General features: G+C 38.5%; 1 protein-coding gene across 1 annotated transcript; it reads right to left on the bottom strand.

Moving 5' to 3' along the window:
- Positions 1–579: 579 nt before the first annotated feature.
- Positions 580–8,109, bottom strand: asl (argininosuccinate lyase; the record flags this gene model as incomplete). Its single annotated transcript, XM_037687331.1, is given in 13 exon segments — positions 580–663; positions 757–816; positions 966–1,050; positions 2,146–2,260; positions 2,362–2,424; positions 4,179–4,231; positions 4,313–4,390; positions 4,470–4,547; positions 4,634–4,731; positions 4,827–4,883; positions 6,146–6,229; positions 7,633–7,827; positions 7,956–8,109. Coding segments are annotated over 13 exon segments (1,065 nt in total), but the record flags the coding sequence as incomplete, so codon positions are not given.
- Positions 8,110–13,581: the final 5,472 nt, after the last annotated feature.

Here is a 13,581-nt window from a genome sequence, read left to right as displayed (position 1 = left end):
ACTACTCTGAGGCAGTCATGCCAAAATGCTTCAAAACACCAAAGTTTGTTTGTGGCTCCTCAAATTGAAGAAGTCTTTTGGATAAAGGACGAAACGTCTCAGAAATAAATAAAATAAATTTTAAAAACTGTCCAGATGAACTGACTGAACATTGTTGGATTTGTACCTGGATTATTGAGCATGAACTTTGGTGTTTGAACCATTTCAGCTATGGCTGCCTCAGAGGAGATGACGGGGAAGAGGGCGGGCCCATCTTATCACCAGCAAACTGTGTTTTTCCATTATGGGAGTGTGGTACTTGTGGAACTCCAGTTTGTTTGTGGCTCCTCGGACTGAATAAGTCCTTTGGATGAAAGACGAAACATCTCAGAAAACAAAGAAAAATAAAAACCCATCGGATGACAACTTCAAATATTTTTACAGGGTTGTAAATGCATAATTTTAGGTGTACAGTATAAAATAAAAATTCAAGATTTAAAGTATTGAACAAATATATATCCAGTTAGCGCAGGACCCTCGTTTTCTCCAGTACACCAATAAAAACAGCAGAATCGTCTGTGTCTGTTTTGTTTTTCTGACCTTAAGAGTGGACATGACTCCAGTTGTAACTTGCAGCACAGCCTGGACAGTATCATAGCAGTCAAACATGGCCTCCTTGTCCTCCTGAACAGGGACAGAGAAGACGGGAAATGAGAAAGAAAAACAGATTTGCTTATAACGACGTTAAATCACACACAGACGGAAGTCCTATCAAACCTGCAGGTCCTTGTTGTAGGTGCTGGGCAGGCCTTTCAGCGTCATCATGAAGCCTGAACACTGAAACAAAACAGAACAGTCAAGCAAGTTAGAAGACTTTACATTCAAGTGTTTTTCTCTATTTCTGAGCTGGAAAGTGGTTTAATTACAAACTTTATGGTATGGGAGCTATCGGAGGGGTAGTTTAAGTGTGTAGTCTGGAGTCTTACTCTGCCAAAAACACGACCTGCTTTACTCCTAATCAGCTCCAGACTGTCAGCATTCTTCTTCTGAGGCATCAGACTGCTGCCTGTGCTACACACACACCCACACACACACACACACACACACACACACACACACACCCACACCCACACACACACACACACACACACACACAGGTTCAGACTTCACCGACTTTAATAATTTATTCTTGTCTTAGTTTGAGACAAAAGTGTGAACAGGTTTGGTTGAGCAGCTCTTGAACACCTGGATCTACTTGATGTTATCCGTTAATAACTACAGTTGATCTGCACCTACTGTTTTCAGCAGTTTGGTCATAACCAGATGGGAACAGAAAACTAAAGTAGGTGGTGAATTTTGTTTCTAACAACACAGCTGCAGCTGTCATTCAGAAATAATTTGTTAAACAAAATATAATCTGCAGCACCATCTATTTCACTCTGAATCAGAATCAGAATCAGAATGGGATCAAACTTTACACAATGGGCTCTTTAATAGACTAAAGAATGCGTTTTCTGATTTTATAAAGTTTTACTCTTTATTTCTTAGTGTTTTGTAAAATAATTCAATGTATTTTATTGAATTAAAGTTCTCAGATTTTTCCATATTCAGATTTAAAAACTTAGAAGCACGTTTTCTTATAAGGCTGTTCATTTGTTCACTAATCTGATTTCCTATATGCCATAAAAAAGTGGACGTGAAAATGGGTTCCGAGGACTGAAAGTTTACATAACAGCTGTTGTAAGAGCCAAAATGACTGTTATGTGTTGTTATGGTGGCACAGGTGTTCAGATTTGTCCTGCCCTTCAGGTAATTGGATAAGGGGCGTGGTCACAGGTTACTTAGCTGATCTGAGTCATAGCCAGGTGCTGGGTTAGTTGGGTTTTTTTGCAAACTTTTCTGTTGAGCGTCACGCTTTAGAACCATCACTTTTTTTGATTGACATATTTACCAGCGTTGTAAATTAAAACAGGCACTGTTTACTGGATGGCAAAAGTCATTGTGTTAGTTTTAATAAATACGAAAAAAGTTGGACTCGGCATGGCTCATTGGAGACGTGTCACAGAGCAAACCCTACTCAGCCAGCAGCGGCTTTATTTTGTGGATGGAAGTCGCTACAGCTGTGAATTTCTGAAAACTGTAACTCAGAGTCATAAAAAGCTTCACCTGTAGGCGTCAGAGAGTGTGATGAAGGAGAACTCCTTGGTGCTGTACAACAGGAGGTCCTCGGCCATCTTACTGAGGTGGGTCAAACACAGTGAAGCCCAGAACAGAAACTCCACTGGAAAAAAAAAATAAAATCTTTGATAAATAGAAAAATGCTTCATATATTTTTATTGCTTGTATCCATTTGTGTTCTACAGCCGTCTCGAATTTACATACCGACAAAGTCTCTTTGGCCGGTGGCGTCCATGCTGTTCAGACTGATGCCATCAAATCCCAGCTCTACAGATCCACGGAAAAAGATTGGTTTTAAAATGTATATAAATATTCCATAAAAACGTGCACTGCTTCATGAAGCGCATAGTGACCACTTGCCTTGCATGCCAAAGTTTCAAACAAAGATCTTGTGTGATCTCTTAGTGCTCCAAGTGTGTTGAGGATGGCTCCCAGCTACTACTACACCGAGTCATGGCCATTTTGTGTTTGCTAAGGTCAGTTAGCTGTGGCAGCCATCTTGAACCAGGCTAACTCCAAGGTTTTACTGGTTGTAGATTTGCCTCCAATGATCACTTCCTGAGTTTCATTCAGTGCCGTGCCGTGAACACTCAGACTCAAATGCTGCGTGAGCTAAGACGCGATTCTTGCTGAGAATCGCAGGCTACTTGTGGCTCCTGAATCTCACTGGCGGGAAGGAATCGACCTCGGAGAAGTTACAAGCTCGGCTCGGTGGTACTGACCACAAAACTTGGCTGTTTGGAGTCGCCAGTGAGATGTACCAGTAGAACTGTAAGGCAGAGGAAAATCAACAGAGTCAACCTGACCCAAAACAACTGTTAACTGAAGCTGGCTCCCCCGTGTCGGCCTTGGAAGCTGACTATCTCAAATTCTCCTGGATGTTGTGTGAACAAGATGCTCCGCCCCCACTAACTGTTCCCTCCCCAAGGACAGCTCACACTCCCCTCAACTCACCGCCATCGCTGGCCTCCCTCCTTTTGCCCCCCCGGTGGGGTAACCTAGGTTGGATGTGAGGCGCCAGGTGGCTGTGACGCTCTCCTGGGCAGCCTGTGCTGGGAGCACCCCCACTCCCACTTCACCCTCACCCACTCCACATGCATCTTATTGTGTCATCTGTATGTTGCTTTTTTTTTGTGCTGAGTTTTTTTTGCAACCTCACACTGAGTCCTGTTAGGGATACAGTGTGATATGATTTTATTTTACCTCTTCTTTCCCTCGTCTTCCCTTTTCCTTATCTAACAAAAAAGGCAGCGCCTCTCATGAGGCCGCAGCCTCAGACACCCCGTCTTCCCATGTCTATGTTGTTTAGTTGTTTGTGTTTCTTTGGATGGGCTGCACTGAAATTAAATTTTGCTGTGCTTCTTGTGCAATGAAAATAAAGGCTGATTCTGATTCATTAAAATTAATCCTGCACTTCATTACAGTACATTATATCACGCAACAACAACAAACTGGTTGATCCACTATGAGAAGGTGCTATTTATAAGACTGAGCTTAGTACAGCTCTTCAGACTGAAGAAGTCTTTCAGATGAAAAACCAAACTTTTTGACAATTTTTATTTTTTTGCGCCTGTCCAGAGGACTTGACTTAACTTTTTTGGATTTTTCTACCTGGATTATTGAGCATGCATCAGGATACGTTGCAACCCATTAAGCTAAAGTTGAGGTTGGAGTCTTTTATTCCTTTAAATAGTTTTAAACAAAAACTGTCAGATTTGTCACATCTTGCACCTGTAATATTTCTTAAATTGTGATTTTTTTTATTTTTTTACTTGCATTATATTTTATTAACAGATGTTTTGTTGTAAATATTTTAATACTACTGTTGCTGTTCTTAAGACTGTGTTGCTGTATTTGCATATTACCCAGGACATCCTTGTAAATGAGATTAATAATCTCAATGGAGTTCTTCCTGGTAAAATAAAGGTGTAAATAAACGAAAAACAAAATAGCACCTGCCTTTCATGGAGACACAGGTCACAGGTGAAATGTAAGAACAACTAAACCACAACTGGCCTGACCTTTTCTCAAAAGCTCCCTGTTGATGTCAAATGGTGTCCCAGCGATGGCGCCACTGAAACAGGAATATTCCCAGTTACTTAATTGTGTCTGCGAATTTTCACTCACAATCGCACGGAGCGTATTTACAGTGTACCTGCCGAGAGGTAGGACGTTCACTCGTCTCTTGATCTCCAGGAGCCGCTCCACATCTCTGCTTAAAGCGACGGCGTGGCTGCAGACAGGAAGGCAAAGACTGTTGACGGCGACAGCAGAGACGGGTGACGAGCTGCGCCGCCGCCCTCAGAACAAACCTTAGAATCCAGTGGCTCCATCGAATTGGTTGAGCTCGCTGCATGTGGGTGTAACCCGGGAACAGGACGTCAATTTCTCTGTATTAAAACACATACGAGAGCATTTTAACAAAGCAGAAAACCAGACGGAAACTTGTGTTTTTGTTTGTCGGAGTGTGTTTTACACCGCTGCCCGCTCCACCAGGGTCGACACGAGCTGCAGGGAATAGTTCGACAGGGTCGTGATAGCATCTCGCAGCCACAACCTCATGTCAGTCACCACCTGATCAACCAAATCACAGCCAAGAATCAGAATTCACCCCCAGCAGGGATTTACTGTTAAAGTGTCACTGCAGTTTGTTGATTATAAACACAAACCTGATCATTTCTGCTCCTGCCCGTGTGCAGCTTCCCTGCTGCAGCGCCGATCAGCTCCTGCAAAACAAGCAGCAACGGGAATATGACACATTTTATAACAGCAAACCAAAACGTCTGGAGGATGATGGCTCGTTACAATGAAGTTTACAGTTCAAAACATCAAATGTGTCTTTTAGCTTATTTTTAATATACATTTTATGTTAATTGGACATTTATTACTGTCAACAAGTGCTTAAAGCTGCTGTTTGTTAGTTCAGCTCTCATTTTTATGGGTACACTTAAGCTTGACTATAGCTCTCAGAAAGTGATTTATTGCCTGAGTTATTACCTTAATATAGTTTCACAAGATTGACGGGTGCGTTTTGTTTATAAAGTTTTTAAGAGATGAATTAAAGCACATGAAATCCTAGAAATATTTTGTGTAAGTGAGGAAACGTGTCAGTGAAAGAGTTTTATGTGGAAAAACAATGAAATATGGAAGAAAGCTGAAGCTATTGGAAGTCGGTGTCATAAACATTTATGCTGTATCTGTGAGACTGATTCATTGTTTCCTTTCAGCTGGATATTAAGACTTCCTAAAGTGCATGGCAACATGGCTGGTGAAGATTCTCAGTCATCCAGGTAACGGTCCGTTAAAAAGAAAGAACAAAACATCTGGACTTCTATTCTGAAGCTGAAGACGTTTCACTTCCCATCTGAGAGGCTTCATCAGTTCAAAAATGTCTGGAGTGTGTGGAGTTCCAAGATTTATAGGATTTCATGCGAGGCCTGGTTCTTCAGGACAAGACTCAGACGCCACCTCAAAGATAAGAGACACTCTTGAGGAGCAAAATGTTCACATCTTAGACAGAGAAGACCAATGGTTTGAGCGGGTGTGAACTGTGAAGGATAACTTTTATGTCAAACAAGAAAAAACAATTTTAAACAGAGGCGTTCTCAGATTTCAACTTTCTAAAATGTACAATGCAGCTTTAGGCCTGATTCCCAGTCAGCTTCACTCCGATTCGCACCTTCATGCATGTGATCAAACATCTGTCTCGTGATTCAGGCAGACAGAGATGAGCCTCCGTTGGGCGAGTAGTTCCAGTCTAACCTGCATGTGAATCTAAGTACGTAACGAGGCCTCTCATGCAGGTCTACACACTCCAAACATTTTTGAACTGATAAATCCTCCCAGATGGGAAGAGAAACGTCTTCGGCTTCAGAATAGAAGACTGGTTGTGTTTGTTCTTTTTTAATTTTTTTTTATTTTTTTTTGTGGGGGGGGGGGGGATAAAGAGGGTGATAAAACAGTGTTCTGAGAGGCTCGTTAAATTTACCTTAAGCCTGCGCTCGTTGGCAGTATGAATGTCTTCATCTTCAGGTTTGAGCACAAAAACACCTTTTGACCACTCCTCAGAAACCTGCAGAACAAAATGACTGTTTCACCAAATAGATTCACACTCAGGACAACCCAATGGACGCCATCTACAGACCATTAAATCAACATTTTATGCAACAATCGCCATTTTTCACAAAAATTCAATGTCTGTGTTTACATATTGACAAAGCATAACAGCAGGGCAGGCTGAAAAGCTGCCTGAATGAAAGCGTTGCAGCAGCTGGTTGTGCACCTGTCACATGATGACACTATTGTTTACAACACACTCAGCAGAAAACAGGATCTCTGCCTCGCGTGCATTTTCAGCTGCCATCTATCCAACACTAAATAGACACTGGGGCACATAAAAAACACACACAGCTCTGCTAGTTTTAGACTAATATATAAGAACAGTTTCAATGTTTCAGCAATGTGTATTTGCTGTTGTCTGTTTAGCAAAACGTTACTAGAACCGCCTTCTTCCACCTGCGTAGTATCGCTAAATTAGAAACATCTTATCTAAAAATGATGCAGAAAAACTGGTTCATGCATTTGTCACGTCTAGACTGGACTACTGCAATGGTTTGTTATCTGGGTGTCCAAATACTTCTTTAAAAAGTCTTCAGTTGATCCAAAATGCTGCTGCCAGAGTCTTAACTGGAGTTAGTGGGAGAGATCATATCTCTCCAGTTTTAGTTTCTCTCCACTGGCTGCCTGTCAAATCCAGAATTTAATTCAAAATCTTACTTCTAACCTACAAAGCCCTCAAAACCCTAGCTCCATCTTATATTAGAGATCTTATCATCCCATATTTTCCTAACAGAGCACTTCGCTCTCAGACTGCAGGCTTACTTGTGGTTCCTAGAGTTTCCAAAAGCAGAATGGGAGGAAGATCTTTCAGTTCTCAGGCTCCTCTCTTGTGGAACCAACTTCCAGTTTCTGTCCGTGAGGCTGACACGTTGTCCAGTTTTAAGACTGGGCTGAAGACTTTCCTTCTTGATAAATCCTATAGTTAGGGTTGGCTTGTTATGCTGCTATAGGCTTAGACTACTGGAGGACAAATTGACCTAATTTCCTTAAATGAACTGTTAAAATTGAATAATTTTCATTTGATACTATTTCTATCTTAACATGTGATTCTGGAACTGCCATTGTGTATCTGTTATTCCTTCCTGTTCCTCTCAAACCCAGCTGGTCGAAGCAGATGGTCGCTTGTCCTGAGCCTGGTTCTGTTTAAGGTTTCTTCCTCATGCGAGTTTTTCCTTTCCACTGTCGCCTTCATTCTTGCTCAAGATGAGAGTCTGCGATGAAGTTAAATTCAAAGCAGTCTGCTCCTCAGATAATGTTTTTTTTTTTTATGTATATGAATGTTTCTGTCACTTGGCACTATATAAATAAACTGAATTGAACTTAGACATGTGCATGAGTGTGTGCGTGTCTCCTCACCTGGTTTAACCCCTGTAAGATCTGCTCCATTTCCTCCGTGCTGACCAGCTTCGCCTCCTCCAGAGCTTTGACATAAGCCTTGCTCCCTCGGATGTCTGCGTCCCACATCCTCTGGTCATAAGCGACGGACGAGTTGAACTTCTCCATGACTGGATCCGTGTCTCCCACAAAACGACCTCCCCAAAGTTTACTTCCCTTTAAGAGCCAACATGAGAGAGAAATATGAACGGCGAAGAGCTGGTGGTGGTTATAATGGGAGAGAAATTTCTGTGACTGCTTGTTTTGTTAGCGTCCAGCTGGCTGTTGGAAAAACAACAACATACCTCTGTGTTCGCCATATTTCCCGCCGGAAGACGTCTTTATTTTGTTTATTTTCAGGTGGTATAACTTATCCGAGTGGAGGTTGGAGGCCAGCGGCAGACACGAGGCTGAAGCTGCTGGTTTTATTACGGTTAAAACGCGTCATCGGTGACGTCAGAGCGTCTTCTGTTGCTACGTAGCAGTTCGTGAAGTCTTCCGGTGTTGTGTCGAAAAATGTATCCCTACTATGAAACGCACCCGTAGTTCAGAGAGGCGCTTGCTTTCTCTGATAAACTTGATCTCTTCTGGGATGTAAAGGCACACCTTTAAGCCTTTAAAGATTACAGTTCGTTTTTGTTTTGTTTGTTAAGGTGGGTGAATTATAGCAACATATAAATATGATCAATTATGATACACAAAAATGAGACGGCGTGTGTCATATAGGAGACGCTCTGAAGAGCTCGAATGAGTTGAAATATAAACGACTGGTGCTGAAAAATGTATCGCAGCTGTTGCTGCTGACATTTGCTGTGCTGTTCAGGGACTTTTTTTTCAGGGACATGGCATGATGCAACACATGTTCATCCTCTTTTTTTTTCAGATTATTTTAGGACCGTTCCACCAGACGACAGTGGCGTTTCTTTTAGGACGAGCATTACCAGAAAACGTAGAAGAAGAAGAAGACGGAAGAAGTTCTTCCTAGGGGGAGGCGGTTTCCGGAAGTGAAACGAATTCTGGCGAGTAAAAAGTCGATTTCTAAGGCGGTTTTGGCATAATCTGGACTGTGAGTAGATTAAGATGGCTAGTTATAGCGGGGGATGTTCAGAAGATGAAACTATGGACACAGGTTGGGCTTTAGTAGAAAACAGAAAAGGGGGAGGAGGGAGAGATAAGAGTAAAAAAGGACTAAATGTAGGCAAAAGATCTTTGGAAGATGAGGAAGAAAGTGTTGAGATGAGGAAGAAAAAAATGACGGAAGAATCTAAAGTAATCCTGAAATTTAAAACGGGACAAGATATGATTGGGGTGAGTCCGATCAGCTTATCTAGTGGACTAAAGAAAGTTATCGGAGATGTGGAAATGGCTAAAGTCCTAAGGGATGGGAGCCTTCTTATTGTCTGTAAGAATGTTGAACAAAAGAACAAGACATTAAAACTCCAAATGGTATGTAAAAAAGAAGTGGTGGAGAGGAAAGTAGTAGGGGAAGAAAGAGGAACAAGAGGAGTGATATCGGGGATTCCGGTTGGAGAAAACTTGGAGGAATTAAAGAAAGTAATAAAAGGAGGAGAAGTTTCAGGCATTAAACGATTGCAGGCTTTTAGAAATGGGGAAAGATTGGACAGTACATCTGTGTTGCTGGAATTCAAAGATAAAGTTAAACCTGATAAAGTTATGATTGGATACATGAGTTTCAACGTAAGAGTTTATGTTCCACCACCTATCAGATGCTACAAATGCCAAAGGTTTGGTCATTTTGCAAATGTGTGTAGAGGAAAACAAAGATGTGGTAAATGTGGAGGTGAACACCCTTATGGGGAATGTGGAGAGAATCCAGTTAAGTGTTGTAACTGTGGAGGCAATCACACTGCAGCTTATGCGGGGTGTGTGGTCAGGAAAGAAGCAGCTGAAGTCCAGAAAATTAAAACTGAAAGAAAAATTACTTATGCTGAAGCAGTGAAAGAGGTGAAAAGTACGGAAAATGTTAACAAAACAAAGTCAGAAAAGAAAAAAGAGATAGAAGATACTCAAAATAATATCACATTAGAAAAGCTGATTCCATTTCTGGCATATATCATAAACTGTTCAGAGCAAGCAAGGACTAAGACTGAAAAAATAAAAATCATAGTAAAGGCAGCAGCAAAATTCTTTAATGTCAAAGATCTGTCATGGGAGAAAATTCAGGATGAACTTAGATGTGGAGAAGGATCATCTGAAAATGAAGCTCCTCAAATCGCTACATGACTCTAATATTACAATGGAATGCTCGAAGTTTAATAGCTAACGGTCAAGAATTTAAAGGGTTCATTAACGAATTAAATAAAAAACCAGACATAGTATGTATTCAAGAAACATGGCTTAAATCAACAATGCAATTTAGTATTCAAGGGTATGCAGTTTTACGTAAAGATAGAATAAACGGGAGTGGAGGAGGATGCGCCATATTTATAAAGGAAAACTTAAAATTTGCTCAAATACAATTAAATACAGATCTAGAACTTAATGCAGTTAAAGTTTGGACAAATAATGATAATATTAAAATAATTAATTATTATAATCCTTGTAAGAAAATAGAAAAAGCAAAACTCGAAATGATCCTTAGACACTGGAGAGGGAAAATAATTTGGTGTGGGGACTTCAATGCACATAGCACTTTGTGGGGAGAACAAGATGACTATAATGGTGGGGTCTTAGAAGAAATAATTGAAGAAAAAGAAATGGTAGTGTTAAATAATGGTGTAGGCACTAGGGTAGATTTGGTAAGAGGTAAAGAATCAGCTCTTGATTTGACACTGGTATCTCAATCTTTGGCAGATAATTGCAACTGGAAAGTGTATAAAAATAGCACTTTAGGTAGCGATCATTATCCACTTTTTATTGAAGTAGGAATGGATATAGAAGAAGAACAGGTAGTTAGTCAAGGGAAATGGAGGTTTAGGGATACAAATTGGGAAAGCTATAAAAGAATAAGTGAAGGTAGTATGGTGAATATAGATATAAATAAACCAATAAATGAATTAAGTTTAGCAATTAGTAATTGTATTGTGCATGCAGCAAACACAGTCATTCCTAGAAGTAAAGGGGTTAAAAAAAAGAAGATAGTTCCTTGGTGGACTTTAGAATGTTCAATAGCAATTAAATCAAGAAACAAGGCCTATAAAAATCTCAAAAAATATATTTGCTTCCAAAATCTAATAAATTATAAAAGAAAACAAGCAGAAGTCAGGAGAATTATAAGAAATGCTAAGAGGGATTACTGGAGTAAATACTGTGAATCATTGGGGAAAAATACGGCATTAGACAGGGTTTGGAATACCATTAAAAAAATGTCAGGTAAATCAAAAGAATACTTTTTCCCAGTAATAAAAGATAATGGTAACACCATAATAGATAATAAGAATAAAGCTGAAATATTAGCAAAAGCATTTACTAAGATACATAGTATGGAGAATCTTAGTAATTTTGAAAAAAAGGGACGGGAAACGACATTAAATAATCACAGTGAGTTGCTATGTAATGATGAAGATGATGAGAATTTTTTGAATATGAAATTTTCGTTAAAGGAATTAAATAGAGCATTAAAAAACTCTAGTAAATCAACACCTGGGGAGGATCAAGTTAACTATATTATGTTGAATAATCTTAGTGAAAAAAGTAAGAAGATATTATTAGAAATGTATAATAAGATATGGGAGGAAGGAATTCTACCAGATAAATGGAAAGAAGCTATAATTATTCCCATTTGTAAACCTGGAAAAGATCCACATTTAGCTGAGAGTTATAGGCCGATAGCATTAACATCATGTATTGGTAAGGTGATGGAAAAGATGGTGAATAACAGATTAATATATTTTCTGGAATCTAAGGAGAAGATTAAACCATATCAATTTGGATTTAGGAAAGGAAGAAGTACAATAGATCCTATAATATATTTGGAACATGAAATCAGGAGGGCCCAGGTGAATAAAGAGGTATTAATAGCAATCTTTTTGGATATAGAAAAAGCATATGATATGTTGTGGAAAGAAGGTTTATTGATTAAAATAAAACAAATGGGATTAAGGGGTAAAATATATAGATGGATTAAAAACTTTTTAACTGGAAGAAATATAAAAGTTAGAATAGGTAGTGAAGTGAGTTCAAAGCATCAAATTGAAAATGGTACTCCTCAAGGAAGTATAATAAGTCCTATGTTATTTGTTATAATGATTGATGATATGTTTAGTAAAATAGACAAAGCTTTCGGAGTGTCATTATTTGCAGATGATGGTCTTATTTGGAAAAGGGGGAAAAATTTAGAATTTATAAATAAGAAAATGCAAGAGGCAATACATAATGTTGAAGATTGGGCCTTAAAATGGGGTTTTAGAGTGTCAATATCTAAATCCAAGTTTATTACTTTTACTAATAGGAAAATGAATGCTAATGTAAATCTTAAATTATATGAGAAAGATGTAGAAAAGATAGATCAGATTAAATATTTAGGAATCTGGTTTGACAAAAAACTTACATGGAAAATACATGTAAGGAAAATAGTTGAGAAAAGTAAAAAAATTTTAAATATAATGAGATGTTTAAGAGGTAAAGATTGGGGAGCTAGTGGGAAAGTATTAAAAACGATATACATAGGACTAATCAGGTCAGTAATTGATTATGGATGTGTTGTATATAGTTCAGCGTCTAACAGTTTATTAAAAGAAATTGATAGAATCCAATATCAGGCCTTAAGAATTTGCTGTGGAGCAATGAAAACTACCCCAGTATCAGCCTTACAAGTTGAAATGGGTGAGATGCCATTAGAGATCAGAAGGAAACAACTAGCCATTAATTATTGGGCAAATATTAAAGGCCATAAGGAAAACTATCCTCCAAATGTTACATTACAACCTTGTCAAGAAAAAGTAAAAAATACAAAAATTAATAGTTTTGGATGGATTATAAATAATGAGATAAGTGAGCTAGGAATAAGTCATTATTTAATTAGTCCTGTGGTGAATATTCCTGAAACTCCACCTTGGTTAACTGAAAATCCTGAAGTCGATTTAAGATTATTGGAAAAAGGCAGACAAATAGAAAAAAAAGAGGTCGAAAGGTATGTAAATAATGAATATGCTGAATTTCTACAAATATATACGGATGCTTCTAAAATGGTAAATGGTAAAATTGGAATAGCATTTATAGTTCCGGACTTAAATATTATGAAAAATAAAAGAGTAACAGACAGAATGACAGTCTATACAGGTGAGCTAATGGCTATTTTAATGGCTCTAGAATGGTGTGAAGAAACGGGAAAGAAGGAAATATTGATTTGTTCAGATTCAAGTAGTGCATTAATAAGTATTTTAGAACAGAATTCAGATACAAGACAAGATATCATATTGAATATTGGTCAATTAATTTTTAGAATCAAAGAGTTTGGATCCAGGGTAAAGTTGATTTGGATTCCTGCTCATATTGGAATAATAGGAAATGAATTGGCGGATCAATTTGCTAAAAGTGCAGCGAAAAGGGATAAGGTTGAAGTAAATATGAAAATAAGCAGAAATGAAATCAAAAGTATAAGTAAAATATATTTTAAAAAGAAATGGCAGGAATTATGGGATGGAGAAGAAAAGGCAAGATTTTATTATAGCATCCAAAGGAAAGTAGGGGAATGTAGGGAAGGAAATAGAAATAGAAGAGAAGAGGATATTATATCTAGACTAAGATTTGGGCATACGGGGCTGAATAGTACGCTGAAAATAATTAATAAACATAGTACAGGTTTGTGTAATTTTTGTGGAGAGTCAGAAACGGTGCAGCATATTCTTCTAGAATGTAGTAAATACAGCCGGGAAAGAGAGTTGTTAATTAGAGAGATGAATAGTAATAAAATCAATTTAGATGTTAAAAATTAGCTGCAAAGATCTTCTGAAAATATAATTTTTAACA

Source organism: Nematolebias whitei, chromosome 14 (genome assembly GCF_014905685.2).
Source record: "Nematolebias whitei isolate Nwh7 chromosome 14, NemWhi1, whole genome shotgun sequence".
Lineage (NCBI taxonomy): Eukaryota > Metazoa > Chordata > Actinopteri > Cyprinodontiformes > Rivulidae > Nematolebias > Nematolebias whitei.
This window is presented reverse-complemented; position numbering and strand designations above follow the sequence as displayed.